General features: G+C 43.5%; 1 protein-coding gene across 1 annotated transcript in view; it reads right to left on the bottom strand.

The window, feature by feature from the left end:
- Window positions 1–23,839, bottom strand: part of LOC123127457 (uncharacterized) — a 93,645-nt gene that overhangs the window by 52,255 nt on the left and 17,551 nt on the right. The window contains exons 15-30 of the mRNA XM_044547178.1: window positions 23,661–23,774; window positions 19,618–19,713; window positions 19,425–19,492; window positions 18,345–18,447; window positions 18,057–18,269; window positions 16,883–17,110; window positions 16,674–16,783; window positions 15,653–15,749; window positions 13,299–13,397; window positions 13,068–13,208; window positions 12,399–12,464; window positions 10,266–10,742; window positions 9,365–9,685; window positions 9,005–9,136; window positions 538–651; window positions 276–460 (exon numbers count right to left, since the gene is read on the bottom strand). Of these exons, the coding sequence (XP_044403113.1) occupies window positions 276–460; window positions 538–651; window positions 9,005–9,136; window positions 9,365–9,685; window positions 10,266–10,742; window positions 12,399–12,464; window positions 13,068–13,208; window positions 13,299–13,397; window positions 15,653–15,749; window positions 16,674–16,783; window positions 16,883–17,110; window positions 18,057–18,269; window positions 18,345–18,447; window positions 19,425–19,492; window positions 19,618–19,713; window positions 23,661–23,774 (2,564 nt within the window). The remainder of the gene's footprint in view (window positions 1–275; window positions 461–537; window positions 652–9,004; window positions 9,137–9,364; window positions 9,686–10,265; window positions 10,743–12,398; window positions 12,465–13,067; window positions 13,209–13,298; window positions 13,398–15,652; window positions 15,750–16,673; window positions 16,784–16,882; window positions 17,111–18,056; window positions 18,270–18,344; window positions 18,448–19,424; window positions 19,493–19,617; window positions 19,714–23,660; window positions 23,775–23,839) is intronic.

Below are 23,839 nucleotides of genomic sequence, written 5' to 3'. Positions count from 1 at the left end.
ACATGCGACCCCTTGACGCATTTTGTGTGTGCTATATTCGTATCTAGGATAATATTTGTAACGCATGGTACATGATGGTAGTCAACGATTAACCACGACTAATCCTAGCTGTCTAGACTAATTCACAGGTCGCTATCTCGACGACTCATCATTTCTGTTTGCCAAAATTTTGTCCCACAAGTGTGGTATGCCATAGTTATTTTAGACTATTAGATTAATTAATGGAAACAGTCCTAATGAATTATTAAACTGAAGAACGTAAAGCATGGACATACTCTTCACTCTGGGAATTCTTCGGGACAATGATAATGGGTGTATCAAGTGAAAGATCCAGCTTTATGGCAGAAGAACCATCCATTTCATATTTCTGAATCAACCACTCAAAACCTCCAACTTTATCCATAAACTTAATTGCTTCTTCAGTGTGAGGGGTAGCAAGCTCCATGAAGTAAGAAGTAAACTGCAAAACAAAAAAGCACTTCAAAAAATACATATCATGGAAGATCAGATAATCCAACTTGGCTTAGTGATGTATACCTCCTGGACAAACCGATAAAGAAAGACAATACGGACGGCAGAAAGCTGCCCAGTCAGACTGTAATTATGACCTTCATAGTCATCATCGTCGGCACTATAAGACTGGAAGGCAAACTGCAAAAGAATGGAAAGAAAAATTACTCTACTGCTTCAGCTGCCGGAAACAAATGTATTATCGAACTTCAAGTATATGTGGCAATCATAACCATTTCAAAGTTGCACATTTGATTAAAAGGTAATTCGAGCCACATAACAGAGAACTATTTACCATACTGTTATTAACAGATGTCACAACACCACCACCACCAACAACAACAACAACAATGAAGCCTTTTGTCCCAAGCAAGTTGGGTTAGGCTAGGTGTTAGGATCGTGGGTTGGAGCGCATAGCCATGGTCTGAAGGTGCCTGAGGACCGATGAAAATCCACCGGGCAGGTGTCTTGCCGGTGTTGAGGGGGTAACAGAGGAGGAAAAGAATAGCTTGGGGAAAAAGACTTGACTTTATTGATTGCTTGGGTTTCCTCGTACAGGCCTCCTCTCAGAGTCCAACTTCTATTTCTCTTCCTAAAGACCTTCCTACTACAAATTGATACCTCCCATCAGGGAATCAATCCTGCAAGGAAGTAACCCGTACTGCTGCTCCTACTTGGCCGTAGCCTATCCTGCTACAGGCTGGGGCTTACGCCTGCTATAGTGGATACCCCACGTAACCCTAGAGATGAAACCCAACAGCAAACTGTGAGAACCCAAAAAGAAGAGATTACAGGTAAACTGATGAGGAACAATAGATGAGGAACATAAAAATATAATCATATGTCAAATCTGTTTGGCTACTTCTAGATACTTCTGTTGTGGTCTAGTATTTCTTTTCTTTTCTTTATCCTACCTACTGTTTTCTAGAGTCTTCTAGTTGTGAGTAGCTATGAGTAGAATGGTGAACCTTAAATAATGTTTCTAGAGTATTCCAGCTATAAGTAAAAGTATGTGAAGGCTTCCCAAAGCCCTATAAATAGAGGTCCTCACCTCTACTTTGTACCCAGACTATGTACCCCTACCTATAATAGAACTTGTTGTTCTTATCTAAGATCTTGGAGTAGATCTTGTGCCCTAGGAGTTCTGGATTGAACTCTCGCTGCCCTATCAGCCTACATTCGCCTCTAGAGCGATATCTAGCGCAGCACGTTGAAGTTGTTCCTTCAACACTTGTGTTGTACACATTGTAGCAGCAAGGTGGAGTTGCTCCTCCACAACCTTTATGCTGCTTCAGGTGGTATCAGAGCCTCGTTGACCCATAATCGTTCTTGCTGTCCTCTTCGAGAGCAAGTTGCAGCAAGCAATGGAGCAATTGGAGAAGAGGATGGATGCTGCTGAACAACAAATCAAAGAGCTGCGTGAAGATCTTAGTAGGAGATTTGACCAGCTGGTTGAGATGATAAGAAAGGGTGTCCCCCCTGCTACCAATGAAGGAGATTCATCTAAAGAAGAGGAAGATGTTCATCAAGGAAGAAGGAGAGGTAATCTTGGAGCAAGACCGCCACAACAACATGTTGTTCAACGTGCTTCAAGAAGGCCAAATTATGTTGAAGCTGTTCCTTCAACACTTGTGCTGTACACATTGTAGCAGCAAGGTGGAGTTGCTCCTCCACAACCTTTGTGCTGCTTGAGAGGTTTGTGAGGATGAGAAAGACAACTAAGAGCATCTCCAGCCGCGCCCCCAACAGCCCCCCCAGGCCACTTTTTCGGCGCTGGCGCCAAAAAAACGCCCCAGTCGCGCCCCCAGGACGCCGAAAAACGCCGGTTCGGCCTTTTTTTCCACCCGGCGGTCACAGGCCGAACCCGGCGCACTGGGGGGCAGTTGGGGGCTCCGGCGCAAGGGAAAAGCGCGGCTGGCCAACGCCGTCAGGGGAAAAGTCAAGGTTTTCTTCCCCGACTCGCCTCCCACCCCCCGCCCTCGGCCGCCAGTAGCTCGGCGTCGCCCGCCGCCTTTCACCACTAGATAGCCATTCCATGCCGGAAAAATAGCAAAGCTTCGCCGCGGCAGCCCCTCCAACAGCAGTTGGGCGTTTCCGGCCGCCGTTTCCGACCGCGGAGGGGCAGTTTAGCGGCGGGTACACGCCCGCCGAGCGCAAGGTGTTCGGCGATTTGCCTGCCTCGGCGATGGACTCGGATGACGAGGAAGCGCTCGCCGCGCTGCTGGAGGAGGAAGCCGAGGCCGACGTCCAGGAAGAAGAGCATCTCATGGTGCTCGCCGCCCTCGCCCAGCTGCTGGCGAGCAATGAAAAGCCGCGGCGAGGTGGCTCGGCGCCGGGGCGGGTGAAAGCAAAGAACCGGCATCGTCTCGAAGGCTACTGCATGCTCTACTCCGACTACTTCGCCGATGCTCCACTTCACGGCGAGAAAACATTTCGGCGCCGTTATCGGATGAGCCGAAAGCTCTTCCTCAGGATTGTGAATTCCATCCGGGAGTTCGACAACTACTTAAAGTGCAAGATGGATTGCACCGGCGCCCTTGGATTCACCTCCATCCAGAAGTGCACGACAGCGATGAGGATGCTTGCATACGGAGCTCCCGGTGATTCACTCGACGACTATGGGCGCATGGTCGAGTCCACCAGCATAGAGTGTTTCTACAAGTTCTGTCGGGCAGTGGTGGCAGTGTTTGGACCGCAATACTTGAGAACACCCAATGCGGAAGACACTGCTCGGATCCTAGCACAGAATGCAGCAAGAGGATTTCCTGGGATGCTTGGAAGCATCGACTACATGCATTGGAAATGGAAGAATTGCCCATTTGCTTGGCAGGGGATGTACAAAGGCGCCAAAGGCGGTTGCAGTGTGGTACTTGAGGCAGTGGCACACAGGACCTCTGGATTTGGCACTCCTTTGGTATGCCAGGAACTCACAATGACATCAACGTGCTGCCGTGCTCCCCTGTCTTTGCCAAGCTTGTTGAAGGTCATTCTCCTCCGGTGAACTTCGAGATCAATGGGCGGCACTACAACAAGGGGTACTATCTAGCTGATGGCATCTATCCGAGATGGTCGACATTTGTGAAGACGATCTCAAACCTTGTGCCAGGAGGCAAGAACGCCTGGTTTGCGAAGGTTCAGGAGGCTTGCAGGAAGGATGTCGAGTGGGCATTTGGTGTGCTCCAATCTCGATTTGCTGTTGTCCGGTACCCCGCTCAGACCTGGTCGAAAGATCAAATGTGGGAGATTATGACTTGCTGTGTCATCTTACACAACATGATCATCGAGAGCGAGCAAGAAGACCCAGTGTTTGACACTGAACCATACTACAGGCAGGGTCCTCTAGCCGAAGTTGATCACCAGCTACCGGCAACCTGGACTGCCTATCTCAGTATGCATCAGGAGATCCGAGACCCACAGGTGCATCATCAACTGCAGCAAGATCTGATAGAGCATCTATGGAGGCTCAAGGGCGACGCCGGACGCGACGTGTGATGAAATATGAGTTTTTATTTGTTGAACTATATAATTTGTATTGAACTATTTGTTGTTGTACTACTTTGTTAAAGTATTTGATATTTCTGTGATGAAATATGTGATAAAAAAATTGATGTGCATAATTGAACGCCGAACAACGGCAAACCACGCCAAATATGGGCCTATTGTCGCCCATATGGGCCCTTTATTCGCCAAAATGGGGCTGAAAAGTGGGCCAATATCGGCGAGCTGGGGGCGACGACTGGGCGCGAAACCGCCCCCAGCGCCGATTGTATCGCCGGCTCGCCCCCAGGGGCAATTTTTATGCGTCCTGGGGGGGGCGAACGGCTGGAGATGCTCTAAGGCTCCATATCCTCATACCGAAGGCTCATCTAGGAACCAACCTAATAGAGTGGAAGAAAAGGCCACTCCACCAAAGACAAAACAGCCCATCCCGAAACAAACTAGAGGCAAGGGTAAGGCAAATGAAGGCCCAAAGTGCTATAAATGTGGTAAAGAGGGACACATATCCAGCGGTTGCCCACTAAGGAAATTTGTTAACACGACTATCCATGATGGTGAAAGGGATGAGGAAGAATACGAATGTGAAGATGTAGACGGACAAGAGGTTTTTCAAGAAGAAGGTGAAGAAGTGGTATGTGTGATCCAGCGTCTCCTATGTTCCACACCACAACTCGATGACACAGAATGGAAGAAAATATTTGAGAGCAAATGCATGGTGAATGGCAAGGTATGAAAACTAGTGATTGATAGTTGCAGCTGCGAGAATCTTATCTCCCAGAAGTTGGTGGACCATTTAGAGCTTGAAACCCATGATCATCCAAATCCCTACACTATTGGATGGATCAAGAAAGGAGTTAATATGAGGATCACCAAACAATGCAACCTGCCACTTTCTTTGGGTAAGCATTATCGCTCAAATGTGTTGTGTGATGTGGTTGACATGGATGTCAGCCATGTTCTTCTTGGGAGGCCTTGGCAATTTGATGTGGATACTACACACAAGGGCAAGAAAAATTCTTATTCTTTCATTCGGAACAAGAGAAAGATCATTATCTTACCAAACAAAACCGAAGGTAATACCTCTAAGGAGGAGGGGAAAACTATGTTAACTATCTCCCATACCTCTCATGAGTTTATGGGAAGACTTGAAGGAGGCAGATTTGTGTGCTGCACTTGTTGTAAAGGAGAAGAGCACCTGACTGTTGAAATTCCAGTAAAGGTACGTGGTTTATTGGCAGAACTTCAGAACATACTTGGGGAGCCACATGGCTTGCCACCGATGAGAGGAATTCAACATAGAATTGACTTAATTCCGGGAGCAAGTCTTCCTAATCTTCCACACTATGGAATGAGCCCAAAGGAGCATGATATATTGAAGGAGAAAGTGGAGGAATTGCTGCAAAAGGGGCACATTCGAGAAAGTATTAGCCCATGTGCTGTACCAGCCCAGCTCGCGCCTAAGAAAGATGGATCTTGGCGCATGTGTACGGACAGTAGAGCCGTTAACAAGATCACCGTAAGGTATAGATTCCCTATTCCCCGTCTGGATGATATGTTGGATCAGCTTAGTGGAGCAAGAGTGTTCACAAAGCTAGATTTAAGAAGTGGATATCATCAAATCCGTATAAGACCAGGGGATGAATGGAAGACCGCCTTCAAGACAAAGGAAGAGTTGTTTGAATGGCTAGTCATGCCATTTGGACTCTCAAATGCACCAAGTACCTTTATGCACTTAATGAATCAAGTCCTTAGACCCTTCTTATCCCACTTTGTTGTGGTCTATTTCGATGACATCTTGATCTATAGCAAGGATGAGGATGAACACTTTGATCACATTCGGAAGGTGCTAGAAGTACTAAGGGAAAATGACCTCTACGTCAACTTGAAGAAATGTGTTTTCCTACAAACACAACTTCTTTTCCTAGGATTCGTCATAACATGTGACAGCATTCATGTTGATGATTCTAAGGTTGAAGCAATCAGAGAATGGCCAACTCCTAAGACCATTTCTGAGGTAAGAAGCTTTCATGGCCTTGCAACTTTCTATAGGCAAATTGTGAAGAATTTCAGCACTATCATGGCACCAATTACCGAGTGTTTGAAGAAAGGAAAGTTCCAATGGATAGAAGCAGCTGAAGCTAGTTTCAATGAGATTAAACAAAAGCTATCACAAGCTCCTGTCTTGGTACTACCTGATTTCAACAAGACTTTTGAGTTGGAGTGTGATGCAAGTGGAGTAGGCATTGGAGCTTCCTATCTCAAGAAAGGAAGCCCATTGCTTTCTTTAGTGAGAAGTTAAGTGAAGCTAGACAGAAATGGAGTACCTATCAGCAAGAATTATACGCCGTTTTTAGAGCGTTGAAAACTTGGGAAGTCTATTTGCTGCCTAAAGATTTCATTGTTTATAGCGACCATCAATCCTTGAAGCATTTTAGAAATCAAAAGCATGTTGACCACATGCTAGCGAGATGGGCAGCATATCTGGAGAGATTTAACTATCTCATCGTGCATAAATCTGGAATAACTAACAGAGTGGCCGATGCTTTGAGTCGTCGTGCATGCCTCTTGACTTCTTTTGAAGCTGAACTTCCGGGCATGGATCAAATAAAGGAGTTGTATGAGGGTGACGAAGACTTTCGCCATGTTTGGGTAAAGCACGCAAGGGGCCAACCATTAGGTGATGACTATTTGATGCAAGATGGATATCTCTTCAAAAATGATCATTTGTGCATTCCAAGAAGTTCTCTACGTGACAAGCTGGTTAGAGAGCTCCATTCAAGTGATCTTAGTGGTCATGTTGGACGGGACAAGACTATCGCTAACCTGGAAGCTCCCTACTTTTGGCCACAACTAAAGAGAGATGCTGGAAAGTTCATTCAACGGTGCCCCGTATGTCAGACCTGCAAAGGCCAAGTCCAGAACACAGGGTTATACATGCCTTTGCCTGTTCCTGTTGCTCCATGGGAGGACATTTCTATGGACTTCGTCTTGGGCTTGCCAAGAACATGACGAGGAAGTGATGTTGTATTTGTGGTCGTGGATAGATTCTCTAAGATGGCTCATTTCATCCCATGCCGCAAGACAACGGATGCTCATCATGTGGCAAACCTATTCTGTCGAGAAGTGATCAGACTTCATGGAGTTCCAAGGTCCATTGTCTCAGACCGTGATAGCAAGTTTCTTGCTGCATTTTGGCTCACTTTGTGGAAGCAATTCAACACTGAATTGAAATTTGCTAGCACTGCTCATCCACAAACAGATGGACAAACGGAAGTGGTGAACAAGTTTTTGGGTAATTTGATCCGTTGCATTTGTGGAGAAAGAAAGGGACAATGGGATTTGGCTTTATCTCTTGCAGAATTCTCCTACAATAACTCCAAGCATAGATCCACAGGAAGGAGCCCTTTTTCCATTGTCTACACTAAAGTTCCATCACATGTGGTGGACCTGGTGAAGCTACCATCAAGGGGAAACTCAAAATCAGCATTGTCCTTTGCTGATAATTACACCGAGTTATTTGAAGAGATTCGCGGTTCTTTGGAAGCACAAAATCAGAAATATAACCAGCTTGCTGATTGCAAAAGGAGGCCAAAATCATTCCAAGCCGGTGATAAGGTGATGGTCTACCTCCGAAAAGAGAGGCTGCCTTTAGGTGTTAAAGGGAAACTTAGGCAGCGAAGGTGTGGACCCTTCTCTATCGTGAGGAAAATAAATGATAATGCTTATGTGATAGATCTTCCAAGCGATATGGGTATCTCCAACACTTTCAATGTTGCGTACTTGACTCTCTACCATCCAGAAGAAGCGCTCAATGAAGATAACTCGAGGGCGAGTTCCAAACAACCAGGGGAGAATGATGAGGAACATGAAAATATAATCATATGTCAAATCTGTTTGGCTACTTTTAGATACTTCTGTTGTGGTCTAGTATTTCTTTTCTTTTCTTTATCCTACCTACTGTTTTCTAGAGTCTTCTAGTTATGAGTAGCTATGAGTAGAATGGTGAACCTTAAATAATGTTTCTAGAGTATTCCAGCTATAAGTAGAAGTATGTGAAGGATTCCCAAAGCCCTATAAATAGAGGTCCTCACCTCTACTTTGTACCCAGACTATGTACCCCTACCTATAATGGAACTTGTTGTTCTTATCTAAGATCTTGGAGTAGATCTTGTGCCCTAGGAGTTCTGGATTGAACTCTTGCTGCCCTATCAGCCTACATTCGCCTCTAGAGCGATATCTAGCGCAGCACATTGAAGTTGTTCCTTCAACACTTGTGCTGTACACATTGTAGCAGCAAGGTGGAGTTGCTCCTCCACAACCTTTGTGCTGCTTCATAAACAAAGTGAAGGAAAGTAAATTAAGGTTCTGATACATGGATTGCTGATTTCCATAGTCCTATCAAGAGCCAAATCCTTAGGTACATTCCAATCCCTCAAGTCTCTTTCTTTTTTTGCTTTCTTTGCTCATGCATGGACTTCTCCAGCTTCTGCTTAATGCATGTAATAAATAAGTAAATGTGCTTTGGCCTAGCAGGTGAATTACTGGCCAAGTGCGGTTAAGTATGTAATTCCATCTTTTATAAGCTTGCAGATGAAAATGACAAATGATCTTAGCATTTGGGTTGCATCTCAGTGAAAATGCAGGAAATAGAGTGCTAACCTAACTATGCTCAACATAAACCTAGGCGCTTCCATAATCTAATAGAAACTATGACTCGAGTTTTTCAGGCGGCGAACACAACATATTGAGCTTTGATACTGGCAACCATGCTAGAATCTTGTTTGTAAGTAAAATATGTAACACATGGCCACACTGTACTTCAGGATTGAAGAGAAGACTGTTACTCTGCTAATCTGGTACTCCCACTGTTCCATATTAACTGTCGCCGATTTAGTACAAAGTCAGAAAATTAATATGGAAGGAGTACCCCATTCAGGGATGAACATTTATCGCCAAGCCATGAAAATGACTGGACATGTACATCAATATATATTACCTTTATAAGCGACTCAACACCTGGTTTCCGTATATCACAAAGCCAACCCCACCGATGATCTGGCCCGAGGGACATGTCACAAAATCTCATATTACCAAGCATACCATCAATAGAAAATGAGCCCGGGTGAACCTGACAATTAAAGAAATGTGTAAATGAAATAACAGTCAAGTATGAAATCTAAGAATGTCCCCTGTTCCTGTTCTCGTGGATGGTCATCTCAAGGAATATTTTTGGTTTTTGTATTAATCTAGCATCCTATAAACAGCACCAGCCATCGAAAACATTCTAAATAGCATGCCGAGATATATAGAAGATAAATAAATAATATCCTTCGGCCCTATACTACCTTCAACTCACCTTCAGGTCAAACAGAAATTTCTCCTGCACAAACATCGCAAGCTGAGAACCATCTTCCTTGTTAAGAAACATAGATACCCGATCCACATCCATTTTGATGTTGAAAATAGTTCGACGTTTTCCATAACCTAACAGTCCTTTAACAACAGTACGGCCAGTGTGTTCCTTCCCAGTGGGTATTGCACTGTGTGTTGCACCTGCCATGTCAGGGTCACTCTTTGGCACAGAATTAACCATGCTGACATCAACTCCAAACTCGATAAGAGCAACAAGTGTGGGTCTGTTACAGTAGAACTCCAGTGCAGACATACGGATACTCATCTGTAATGAGCAAAACATGTAAACAACAAGCTTTAGTGGAAGGGAAGGTACTGACAGCCAAGGATTAAACAGAAAGAGGATACCCAAGCATACGTCCCAGACCCTGCCTGTTACTAGTTACCAACTGGCAACCTGTTTAAAGTCTCCCAAATATAGCTAGCATATATATTTTCTGTGCTCTACAATCTATTTACCATGGTGAAAAGGTAATCTATTACCATAGTGAAAAGGTAATTCACTTTACACAATACAACCTGCCCTTATTAGCTTCGCAATCATTGTCTAAAAATAAATTAGCTTGGCAATATTCCTGCCATTAGCTTGAACATATATTGAACAGTAACTATATTCTCAGAATTACAACTTGAAAATTCAAAATTGAATTAAGAATTGTTTAGACCGATAATCTTTTCTGGGGCAAGACGATTAATCTGACTGAAAAGTCAAATTAAAATTGGAACTTTATGGACCAATATTCTTTTACCAGGCAAAACTGGTACCCTGCTTACAGCACCATTGGAATAATAAGAAGACAAATACACGAAGATGTCTTTTGTAAAGCACAGAAATAACCAATTACCTGTGAATCTATACCATCATAAAGGCAAGAGTCTGGAGTCCTACTCAAAAATGTAAGAACAACAAAATCAGTGACATTGTTGTCTTGTGCCTCATAGAAAATTTCAGTAGGTTTCAAATTTTGCTGATCGCCATCAAAGCATAAAGTGTACTCATTCAGATCAGACATTGAGTTTGATGGAATGTCATGATCAGGGAGATTGAAACTTTGGTCAGAAGTAAAATCTGTCAATGCATCCATAAATGAATCTTCCTCCACAGAGAAGGATTTGGGGTGATCCTCCATGTCAGGTGTAAAAGAACCTTCAGGCGGCAAATCTTCATTTTTCTTAGGAAAGGACTCCAAATCTTCATTGATAACAGAACATACTAAATACTTTGTAGACATTGAAAGACGACCATGTAGCTCATCTTTTATCTTCAATGAATGCAGCTTTGTTTTCACACTTAGACCACGAGAAGATTGAACAACATTAACCTACAAAAGTAACTAAACAATAAGTATTGGAGCTGGGGACAAAATGAAGATGGAAACTTGTAAATCATAATGTGCAACAATTGCTGAACCATAAAAATATGAAGCACAAACAGATCAGCAATGCCAAGATGAGTGGACAGAAAACAGGTGTACACTTTCGGGTACTGTGTTTTGCAGTGGTATATTTTAGATGTCTCCCGTCTCAAAAAGTTCACCTGGAACAGGTTTATAACTTCAATATCACTTCCTCTCTGAACTGAAAGGGGAGTACTGCAATGTTTCAAAACAATGGATACAGCGACAGTACTCCAGTTTTTCTACCAGACACTATTAAGTGCTATTGTGTTCTCTAACCTTTGACAATAGGAAATATATTTTTGCCAACACAAACAACGTATAGTTTTTCTAGTAATGGTTCCATTTTACTCCCTTGAACATTCATCAAAGTGCAATTAACCGATTTCTTGTAAGCAGCGGTCCCAGCCGGCATAATAAGAAGAGGCTGGTAAAGTATGAGAGATTAACTCATAGTTACCGGACTCGCCGGGAGAGGCCTCGAACTCCGATCTAGATCGAACAAATCAGATCGGAGTTCGAATTCGCTCTGTTTGATCTGGATTCGCTGCCCGATTCGTCGAACTCTAATCGAACCAGAAAATGGATTTGGTGGCTAGAGGTGGTGGCTGGCGAGCGGCGACTGGATGGCAGAATAAACGCGGTGGGTGGCGCGACAGATGGTCGCAAAAACCAGGCAGCAGGCTGGTTGTTGTCGCGCAACAGCAGCCCCTCCTTGCTGCAGATGCACGTATGGAGGATGAGCAGGAGAAAGAACGACCGAGGATATGCTAAAGCCCATGAGGCTGCAGCTCTGGATTATTAGGTTAGAAGGAGGTCATCGGAGGCAGCTGAAGCAGCAGGTCATGGCCTCGTACGCCTGTTTGGGCTGGACCAACCAACATTTTTATCTACTTTCCATTTATTATCGATCTAGGATCTTCGATGGCTATTTGCATGCAAACCTTACAGTAAGCTATGCAAAACCGGAGAGAGCAAGTTCATGAACCAGATCTCCAATTCGTGAATCAGAGATGTATATACCCCATATCGAACCCGATTCGTATGACGTAGAGAATTCAAACCGCAAACTCGAATTGTGAACCGATCGAATCGCAGATCAGGTAACTATGGATTAACTTCGACAAAAATGGCTGTTTCTCAGCGATAGATACATCGACTCTGATATCCAAGAATATATAAAAAGAATGCACAATCTACACCTTGCTGGCCAATAGCAATAACAAAATATGTTTTATGCACGTGATTGACATAAAATTTACACATCAAAGTAAGAATGCTGCATACTACTCCCTCTGTCCCAAAATATAAGAACGTTTTTAACACTACACTAGTGTCAAAAACGTTCTTATATTATGGGACGGAGGAAGTAACTCTTTGTTTCGCAATATAGGTTGATTTTAAAAGGAACTGTTGCTTTACAATGTGTGTCTGAAAATCAACAATATTGTTACAACATTTCCCTAGTTATCGTTTGTCAGTGTTGTTAAGCTTGGACAGAACAGACGGAGTAGATTAAAGATGCACAGTTCTAGTTTTGCCTTTGTTTCTTAATGCAAGATTAAGACTGAAGCAAAATACCTTTCCCCCATTCCCAAGGAGCTCTAACATTAGAAGCTCTTCTGGATCTCTGTTCTTTCTGTTCAACTGCAAGAATGGCATTTATCAAATTAACCCTAAATAGTAACTACATCAGTGCACCAGAACAAACACAGCTGAATTAACACGATGTGAATCTGCAGTCGTGGCCATTAGTGGCGCACATATAAAGTCAAAAATAGCAGCTACACATAGACGTGAATAGTCAGCATTTTTTACTCCCTCCCTATCTTCTTGGTCTTCTCATCTACGAACTGGTGTCTATATAGAGACCCAACTATCCTTCTCCCATCCACATAATGATCTGAGCACTAACCACACCCATAACACAAAAATCTTCAACATGCCTAATCTAGACTCTTGGCTTTTCCTTTTTAATATATACCTCTTTCTGAGAATGGACACTTGCGGGCTTGTGGCACCACTCTGGTTCTGGCTTCACTCCTTTATACAGCTCTATCTAGAGCCTCGTACCCCCCCCCCCTCCTTTTCCTCCACGGTACAGCCTCAGCCTCAGCTGTGTGCTGCCCTCTGAGTAAATATATTCCCTTTCACAACAAAATTTTACTTGTTGGAGCCTCCACCAGAGTTGTTTCCACTAAAAAACGACACCCATTTCACATTAAGGTGGCAAAAGGATGAGAAGTTTACCTTTCCATAGAGTGAAAGCTTTGTTTCAATTACAGAGCCATTCACAAGGAGATCCACTGACCCCAAACTGCTAAGCCTTGGAGTGCTTGTTTCTGGAGCAGAACTGAAAGGATCTCCTAATATGTTCAGCTCAGGAGGTGCCTACAACAAGCAAAGAGGAGGAATAACATAAGATAAACCAAGTACAAACCTCATGTTATGTCAAAATTTATTAAGTAATGAAAGGCCTACGGAAGCTCGATATGTTGCTTGGACAAGCACTTTCATCCAATTGGCCTTCTCTATTTCATTATGAAATTCAACTATCAGTGTGCTGGTTGATTCTAGTGCCTGCAAATGGAATAATGCTCAGATGAAAAGAGAACAGGGACTGGAAAAATACATTAAGGCAACAGTCTTAACAAATAATGGAATATCTATACCAATACAAAAAGACCCAAAGTGGCAGATCCAACAAATCTCAGCCATGAAACAGTGTCAATTCAACGACCTATATTGCTCCAATGGCGACGCTCAACATGTTCAGCGTGCAATTAATAACATACGAAATATAGACTATCCAAGTAATTAACACGTAAATTGATATCCTACCTAATATTAACGTGCAATTGATTTTCTGTCCAATATCAATGTGCAGTTAATTTTCTAACTGATATCAAGGTGCATTGCACGTACGCTTTTACTAGTAGGGTAGTAAAAGCACTTAGAGCATCTACAGCCAGACCCCTCAAACCCTCCCTAAACGTCCGGGCAAACAGCCCAATCACCGATCGGTCACAAAATGGCCACCCAACCGGATCGCCCATACCCAGCCCAAACGTCCAGGCACCCCCCCCCCCCCAAACCCAGCCCATATGTGAAACGAATATGGGGACGCCCAGGCACGTCAGGCTGATGGGCAGGCCCGCGAAAAAACCCGTCGGTCCGCCACTTCTCTAGCTTCCTCCGATTTTGTGAGAACGCATTCATGTCGCCACCCCGGCTCACCGCCCGAGAGCCCAAGGGTCAGTTCTTTTGGGCGGCTTAAAAAATCTGTCTCTCCGCAGCTTAAAAAATAAGCCGCCTCCTAAATTTGTGGAGACTTCTAAATTAGTTATTCGTAACTAGTTTAGAAGCTCCAATAAATAAAAGAGGCAGCTTATGAAAAAAAAAACTGGGGAGGATGCGGCTTATTTTTTAAGCTGCCAAAAGAACTGGCCGAAATCCGGCTATTTAAGCCGGACTGCGAGGGAAACCCTAGCCGCCCCCATTTCGCTCCTCCCTTTCGTCTGTACCAACACCACTCCCCCCGTCTGCTTCCCCTTCCACTCTGACCTCGTCGTCGCCATGGTCCAGAAGAAAATAACCTACTCCAAGATGCTCACGCCCGAGCACCAGCAGAGATCGCCGCCAAGATGCACTTAAATTGCGCTGGAGCAGGAGGATGTACCGGAGGATGAGGAAATGATGGGAGGAGGCGAAGGAGGAGTCGGACGACATGGAGGAGGCAGAGTACGCGCCGGGCATGGAGGTTGAGCCCGGTGGCTTTGCCATGGAGGAGGCATCCACCAGCGCTATCCGCGGGCACGTGGTCAGATCTGCCCAGTCCTGTTGTAGATGCTCTTAGTAACTAATATTAAACATGTTCTGAAACTACTGTCTTCATCACTTAAAACGCAAATGCTTAAGCTATAGATACCAGTTGCTTAATCTGTCAAATACTCTCTCCAATCCAAATTAATTTTAGTTCTAAATTCGTCCTAAGTCGAACTTATCTATGATTGACCAAGTCTATAGAAAAATGTGCTAATATCTATAACATCAAATACGTATAGTATGAAAACATATTTTATGGTGAATCTAGTGAAACTTATTTGGTGTTGTAGATGTTGATAGGTGTTCTTTGGACCTGGTCAATATGATTCAAACTCATTAGAACAGAATTCCATCCCTATTCCAATTTTATTCACCTATGAAGCTAGATACCTACTAGAATGAAGATTGGAAAGTCATGGAAGTCATCAATGCAAGCGAAAGAAGGAAAGAGGTAAAGGCCGAAGATTGGAAGAAGGGAGGATTTATGTCATGATACCATAAATAAATATTTGGGCTATCCGTCGTTCATCGGATTGAGACGAGAAAGCAAATGCAAGGCATTCAATAAGGTAAGCTAGGGTAGGCAGAGAGGCTTCAATAAGGTAAGCTAGGGCTGGCATAGAAGGATAGAAAAGAAATAGAAAGAATCGAATACAAAACCATTGATTTCATGTCATCTTATTAGTGAATATGTGCTAATGTCCTGTTTATGATTAAAAAATACAAAATTCTATAAGATTCTTACTGATGGCTCTACTCTTGTTTTGTTAGGACAAGCCTTTGACCTAACCGGCTGTTATAGAACATATTACAATATCAAAGCAAATTATAGAGTATTTTGTTTTGTTACAGAGCCTTAAACATTTGCTCTTTTTCTGTTGCAACTACAAGCTGTTTCTTAGTCAAGAAAATACAAGCTGTTTCAGAATTCCCATGATAGTCTAACAATCATATGTAGTAACAGAAAAGTCCGCAAAGTTAAAGAACGGCGAGAAGGCTAAATAGATTACCTTCTGTATATCTGCACCTCTAGAACACACAGCAATACTGTAGAGAGACCCACCAACACTAGCTGATGGCACGTCAAATACTTGCCGGCTTGCCATGCTGCAATATCAAATATTTTACCCATGTAAATAATAAAAAGGTGAAAATGTTCCTGAAAAAATAATAAGGGTGCTATTTTGAGCAACAATGCCATTATAGGACCAAAAGCTTACATTTATAATATTATCTTCTAACTTTACCAAAACAAAATTGGAGAAAAATACTAAAATCGAGGAAATACAATCCCTGCCTGCCTCTACAATTCCTTCGGAACTTCTCTTAAAATCTCATTCCACTTAAGAAGTACTCCCTCCGCTCGTAAATATAAGTCTTTCTAGACATTTCAAATGGACTACAACATACGGATGTATGTAGACATATTTTAGAGTGTAGATTCAATCATTTTGCTCCGTATATAGTCCCTTGTTGAAATCTCTAAAAATACTTATATTTGGGAACGGAGGGAGTACAACAACAATACAATATTTGCTACTCATTTATCGGAAAGGCCAACACCAACAAATACACATCCATTCTACTATGCTAAAAATATACGGAATATCATGCATTTGTTTGTCAGTGTGAGGATAAACTAGGAAAAGATATTACGCAGCTACAACACCTTTGGTAATTTTGGGATAATTCTGACTCCAAGATATACAGATACATCCCAGATAATACAACATGACATATTTTAGAGTGTAGACATATTTTAGAGTGTACATACAACATACGGATGTATGTAGACATAGTTTAGAGTGTAGATTCACTCATTTTGCTCCGTATGTAGTCCCTTGTTGAAATCTCTAAAAATACTTATATTTGGGAATGGAGGGAGTACAACAACAATACAATATTTGCTACTCATTTATCAGAAAGGCCAACACCAACAAATACACATCCATTCTACTATGCTAAAAATATACGGAATATCATGCATTTGTTTGTCAGTGTGAGGACAAACTAGGAAAAGATATTACGCACCTACAACACCTTTGGTAATTTTGGGATAATTCTGACTCCAAGATATACAGATACATCCCAGATAATACAACATGACAGGTATGCCACTCAGCTAGTGAATAGCCAAGACCCTTTTCATCACCAAAAAATAAACAAAAGCCATGTTAATTGAGTGAATAAATCCATTGTAGCAGAACACTGAACTAAAACAGAAAGGGGTAACTTCATACCCTCCAAACCAAAGTTCTAGCATCACCAGCTAGATCAGCAGGATGCCAAGGCGCCAGATTACCATTTTCATAGCTGCTCGATTCTTCATTATTGTTCCCCTTCAACTGGTAAACCACACCAAGCAGCTCGACAATTTTGCAGTACCTTTTTGGTGAGAAGTGGATATCCAGATTGGGTACTTGAAAAGAAACACGGGTCGATGGATAACTCGGATGTGGAACTTTGATCTTCATGCATACAGAATTCATCAGGGAATGCATTTATATTAGCTTCATAGAAAATTAGTGAATGACTAAAGACTGCATTAATATTGGAACAGCCATGTACACCTAAATATCAAGAAAGTCTCTACACGTGTCACAAGAAAACGAATGAATGAGGTAGAAATTGGTAATGGGACAAAGGACACACTCCTTAGCTGCATCACGCCCAAATCCAGGGAAGGTGCGGTAGGACTTGTAAGGTCTTGTGGGGACGGATCTTCTCTTTTATAATAGTTTATTTCTTGCCAAGGAAATACAGATGTTCCTAGTCCCACATATAGAGCTGCCCCTAGCAAACTCAATCTAAACTAACATAATTTTAGCAAACCACCTAATTTATTTATTGCGAACAAATCAACTAACTTCTGAAAAGCGAGCTAAGATAACTTTGCTTATCTAAGCCATAGCCCAATGTTGGTGCGCAAGGTTTCCTGTACCCCCATTTGAGTGCATGATACCTGTTGTCTAGCAGCGCTTCTTGGCAAATATCTTTTTAAGTACCCGAAGAATTCATTGCCGCCATCTTCAATTTGAAAAGCAAGTAATAGGTTTAGTCCGGCAATTACTCGTATTACTCATGTAACCACCACTTAACGAGGGCAAATGGGTGTTTACAAAGTTATGTCATCTCTAATGTACCACCTAAACGAACTTCATAAACTCAGTTGTCAGTTTCAATAAACTCATCTACAAATTCTAAGACAATCTGATGAAAGAACCGCAGTGCGTTAACAAAAGATAGCTCCATTTAAATAGAATAAAGAAATCATGTCATTCGCCACCTACATTGGTTCCCACATTTCAAGTCAACAGATCATTAATTGGGACAGCGTAAGATTGAAAAAACTGGAATTATTGGGCCTACCAAATTGTTAACTACTCAAAACAAAAGGACTGACATCTATGTTACCTGGTCAATTATCACTGACATTCCGCAGCGATCAAGAAGAGAACAGAACTGATTAGCATCAGCAGTAGGACCTGGGAGCACACTGTGAGACAGATTTTCTGGTGCGGAATATAGGCCTTCAGCTACATCACAAACAAGAAAAGCAGCCATATCCCTGCCGGCAATATAAAAGCGTGAATACAAACTCTGTCTTTCTTCATCCCGTGTTCCATCCTACAATTCAACATAACAGTTCATAAAAACCAGCAGAAGAGTGTGCTATATTCAAGTACTGAAGCTCAAACTTACTCTTGTATGCAATGTAAAATGACCAAGATCCAGGACAAATTGCTCACTGCCGATTAAGGGAATCCTGACTTTCGGTGCATCCAAATCGATCTCAAGTCCAAATCTAGAAATATCACAGGAAATGATGAGCAAAAGATAAAAAAGAATAACAAATTTAGGTGCCCCCTCCTTTCCCTCGCAAGCCACACAAGTCGTCGCCCCATGCACCTAGACCAAACCACATACTCCGCTCGGTGGCTCTCGCATGGCCCATGCACTCTGATGGATTATGGTAATTACTATGATTGATCCATCCTTGGCCACGCTTGACCAATCTGAGAGCTGGGAGCTGTTCATCTATTGGAGAGACCAAACTGCAGGGTCAATTCCCCCCTTCTGCTCTCTTCTCCTCACCGAATTGACGCGAGAACTGAGTTCTATATTAAAATTCCGTCCTCGTACAAGTATTTGCCACCTCCATGGACTGCCGACGTCCGCCAGCTCGGGCGCGTCCTCGGTGCCGACGTCCACGGCATCGTTTTTAAGGCGTCCCGCCTTGGACGCTTAGGCTGCAAAGCGCTCTGGCAGCGCCTTGCAATTATGCCCGCTTTAGGCACTGAGGTGCCGCCTAGGCGTCAAGGCGCTTGGGCGTCGCTTAGCGTCAGGGCGGTGGATGCTTGCTTTCGGTCGCCTTACCGCCTTAAAAACATTGGCCTCGCCACCGAGCTACGCCACCTCCTCGCCCTGCCTCATCAATGGACCGGAGGGTGGACAATGAGCCCTGCCTCACTGTACTGTCCAAAGATGCCCCTACCGCGCTCAATTTTTCACCTCCAACCACACTCGGGAACATGCGAGAACTCCAGGGATTTCTAGGAAGACGACGGGAAAAGATATGTTGCATGCATGCAGTTACTCGTACGCGAGGATAGAGAGATGAGCGAAAAGATTTGGGGTAGTTTGGGGAGAAAGGGTGGTAAACCGCAGCATGCGCCCTTATCCAATGGAAGTAACACAAAAAAGATAAACCTTAAGCATAGGAACGGAGGGAGTATTATAATGTAATTACGACTGAGCACGGCAACAAGGCAACACATGTACCTGCTCTGCTCTTCCAGTACCATCTGAAGCTGCTCCTGAGCCCTACGTGTAACCTGCTCTAATTTAATCTGCAGTTCAAAAGGTTGAAGCAATCGTTACAACTTCACCTACCACTATATCCAAATAGTAAGGAGAAAACATCTAACAAAATATTACTACTGCATAACTGGGTCACAAGGACATATGAACTTACTTGCAGAGCGGTGGCTGTCTCCATTGCCACTGTTGGGCTGACAGCATTGCTCCGTTTGATGAACTCCAGAAACCGTTCGTAACTCCCCTTCAAAACCTACCAAACAATTGAAATTCGATCGGGTTACAAATCAAAGGCAAATCAACAGCCAGAAAGAAAGCAGGGCTTTCAAACAACTACCAGGCACAAAGTCCAGAAATAACTTCTTTTTTCTCCAAAACACAAGAGAGCTCCATATCATTGCATTAAGAATAACTGTAGAAGAACAACCCCACACACTAACACAGACAGCACCAAATTACATATGAGCCAGCAACAACAACGACAACCAAAGCTACTAAACTAAGACAGTTGACAGTAGGGATGTAAACGGCGTCCCGTTTAAGCCTGTTTAAGTCCAATTATCGGTCTAACAGTTCAAAAAAGATTTTTTTTCTGAGGAAAATGAACAATCGAGCTAAGCAAACGGTCCTGCGGTGCCTTTTATTGCGCCATTTACATCCCTAGTTGACAGCAACCTCAGCCTGCACCAACTTCTGGGCTCTCCCTGGAGAAGACAGCTGCTCAAGACATGTTCAATGAACTCCTCCTTGTCGATCGCATAGTAGACAAGAGCTCGGGTGAGATAAACCCCTACGAGCAAGTCTGTCCACAGTCCAAGTGCCTATTAGTCCTATGCCACCTATTATGTCCTCAAATACCTACGTACAATCATTTCGGTGCTGCCATTCTACCACATGTTACCACTTGATATCCCTCTTTGACTCATCACGGCATCGGCAAATGCGGCAAAGCATATTTCTTGTAACGCACAACAACAATCTATGGCGGGCACTGTCAGGAACCGAGTCGGTCTACTGAACTAAACGCAAGAATTGCAGAGTTTAAGAGTAAATCGAAGCAAACTTGCTAGAGTTTCGAGATGAGAAGTGCTGTAGCACGCCACGGCGGCTAGGGTTACAACCCAATTAACAAAACATTAGCCCAAATGAAAGAGGAAAGGGGCTTTATAGCCATTACAGCAAAGGAGCATGTGAAAAGCAAAACAGAAAAGGAAGAGTGGTTGCCGGACGTTGAACAGCGAGGCGGCAACTTCCGAGAGGCGTCCGATGCGAGATCAAGGGCTGAGAGCGAATCACACTTGGCGAACCGGTAAATTGACAGGAAAGCCGTTGGATTCGAGATGAACGACCAGCACTGGATCTGAAACGCAGAAACAGGTGTACTGTCAACTTCTTCAGGTAAATTCAGCTTATGGCCTGACAGGCACTGCCTGGTCACTTGGGCCAAAAGGGGGTCTTGGCATCCTAGGGTTGCATTTGTTTGACCTTAGCTTATGTTTTTGCCCCTAGAAATAGAAGCACCAACAAACACCCAAAAGCTGATAGTCGCTACCAAACTGGAAGCACTGGATGCACCCCCTATCAGCAGACCACCCCTGTTGTTGGAAATATAATTACAGGGAAACTAAGACTGGATATATATATATAAATCCCAAACCACAAATCTCTCCTCTCCCCAGCCTCACTCCTCACTCTCCATTCTCCATCCATCGGACAACACAAGGAGACGGGAACTAGGGTTTCCACACACAGCTAGTAAATAACACATAATTTTGTGAGCATTCAAATAAAATTTCAGCTCTTTTCGACAAGGCACGAAGGAAGGCGAAAGGGACATCTATAATATGGCCAAGATCCGAGAGAGGAAGACGAGGGATATTAGGCAAGTCAAATGCATCAAGGACGGAGAAGACCAACTCCTGGTGAAGGACGAGGAGATTAAGCATAGATGGCGGGAGTACTTCGACAAGCTGTTCAATGGGGAGAATGAGAGTTCTACCATTGAACTGGACGACTCCTTTGATGAGGCCAACATGCGTTTTGTGCGGCGAATCCAGGAGTCTGAGGTCAAGGAGGCTTTAAAAAGGATGAAAGGACGCAAGGCGATGGGCCCTGATTGTATCCCCATTGAGGTGTGGAAAGGCCTCGGGGACATAGCGATAGTATGGCTAACCAAGATTTTCAACCTCATTTTTCGGGCAAACAAGATGCCAAAAGAATGGAGACGGAGCATATTAGTACCAATCTTCAAGAACAAGGGGGATGTGCAGAGTTGTACTGATTACCGTGGAATTAAGCTGATGAGCCATACAATGAAGCTATGGGAGAGAGTCATTGAGCACCGCTTAAGAAGAATGACAAGCGTGACCAAAAATCAGTTTGGTTTCATGCCTGGGAGGTCGACCATGGAAGCCATTTTCTTAGTACGACAACTTATGGAAAGATATAGGGAGCAAAAGAAGGACTTGCATATGGTGTTCATTGACTTGGAGAAGGCCTATGATAAGATACCGCGGAATATCATGTGGTGGACCTTGGAGAAACACAAAGTCCCAGCAAAGTACATTACCCTCATCAAGGACATGTACGATAATGTTGTGACAAGTGTTCGAACAAGTGATGTTGATCAGGGGTCAGGTTTGAGCCCTTATCTTTTTGCCTTGGTGATGGATGAGGTCACAAGGGATATACAAGGAGATATCCCATGGTGTATGCTCTTTGCGGATGATGTGGTGCTAGTTGACGACAGTTGGACGGGGGTAAATAGGAAGTTCGAGTTATGGAGACAAACCTTGGAATCGAAAGGGTTTAGGCTTAGTAGAACTAAAACAGAGTACATGATGTGTTCAGTACTACTAGGTGTGAGGAGGAGGTTAGCCTTGATGGGCAGGTGGTGCCTCAGAAGGACACCTTACGATATTTGGGGTCAATGCTGCAGGAGAATGGGGATATTGATGAAGATGTGAACCATCGAATCAAAGCCGGATGGATGAAGTGGCACCAAGCTTCTAGCATTCTCTGTGACAAGAGAGTGCCACAAAAGCTAAGGCCTCCTTTGGTTTGGAGGAATTTCATAGGAATCCTAGAGGATAGGATTCTTATAGGATTTTTTCCTTTAGAGCCCTTTGGTTCATAGGAATAGATTCCTATTCCTACATAGGATTGGTTCCTATCCTCCACATTTCATAGGAAAATAAAAATGAGCCTAGACTCAATGGAAAAATTCCTTTGGTATCAACCAAATGACATCTCGTTTCCTATTCCTACTCATAGGATTTGAGATACATGCCATCTCATTTCCTACAAAATTCCTATTCCTACGATAATCCTATCCTATGAACCAAAAGAGGCCTAAAAGGCAAGTTCTACAGGACGGCAGTTCGACCCCCAATGCTGTATGGCGCTGAGTGTGGCCCACTAAAAGGCGATATGTTCAACAGTTAGGTGTGGCGGAGATGCATAGTTGAGATGGATGTGTGGCCACACGAGGAAGGATCGAGTCCAGAATGATGATATACGAGATAGAGTTGGGGTAGCACCAATTGAAGAGATGCTTGTCCAACATCGTCTGAGATGGTTTGGGCATATTCAGCGCAGCCTCCAGAAGCTCCAGTACATAGCGGACGGCTAAAGCGTGCGGAGAATGTCAAGAGAGGTCGGGGTAGACCTAATTTGACATGGGAGGAGTCCGTTAAGAGAGACCTGAAGGATTGGAGTATCACCAAAGAACTAGCTAAGGACAGGGGTGCGTGGAAGCTTGCTATCCATGTGCCAGAGACATGAGTTGGTCGCGAGATCTTATGGGTTTCACCTATAGCCTACCCCAACTTGTTTGGGACTAAAGGCTTTGTTGTTGTGTTGTTGTTGTTGTTGTTGTTGTTGTTGTTGTTGTTGTTGCAGAAAAATGGAAAATGACATTCTATTGGGTTGAAGCTGGCTATAACCGCTGAGTTTCAGTTTTCGAGTCAAGACAGTCCAAGGGTTCGTGCCTACCAAGAACTTTTGTACCTTATATTAGGCTAGCTAAATGTATACAATGTGGATGCTCTCCCCTGAAAGGAAGCACATGGTAATAGGTGCACCTGCACAAAGCTGAGATCTAGAGCTTACTCAAAACCTTACCATGACTTCACAAGGGACAATGATAAAGAGGTGGGTCTACTTTCAGAAATATTCAAAAACATAAGTTCATATATGTACCGTAACATAGCATGGAGATATCTTTGCCACAAACTGCCAATCCAAATCCATGCCAATAGGTGCGCGCACAAAACTGACATCTAGAGCATTAGTCTTCCCCTCACAGACGACGCTCTGCAAAAAGTAACCAACAAGGTGTCACTGCAGGGCATGTATCATAGATGTTCGAATAAAGAGGT

This window comes from Triticum aestivum, chromosome 6A (genome assembly GCF_018294505.1).
Source record: "Triticum aestivum cultivar Chinese Spring chromosome 6A, IWGSC CS RefSeq v2.1, whole genome shotgun sequence".
NCBI classification, from domain to species: Eukaryota; Viridiplantae; Streptophyta; class Magnoliopsida; order Poales; family Poaceae; genus Triticum; species Triticum aestivum.
Note: the sequence above shows the minus strand (reverse complement) of the source record. Positions and strands in the feature narration are given on the sequence as shown.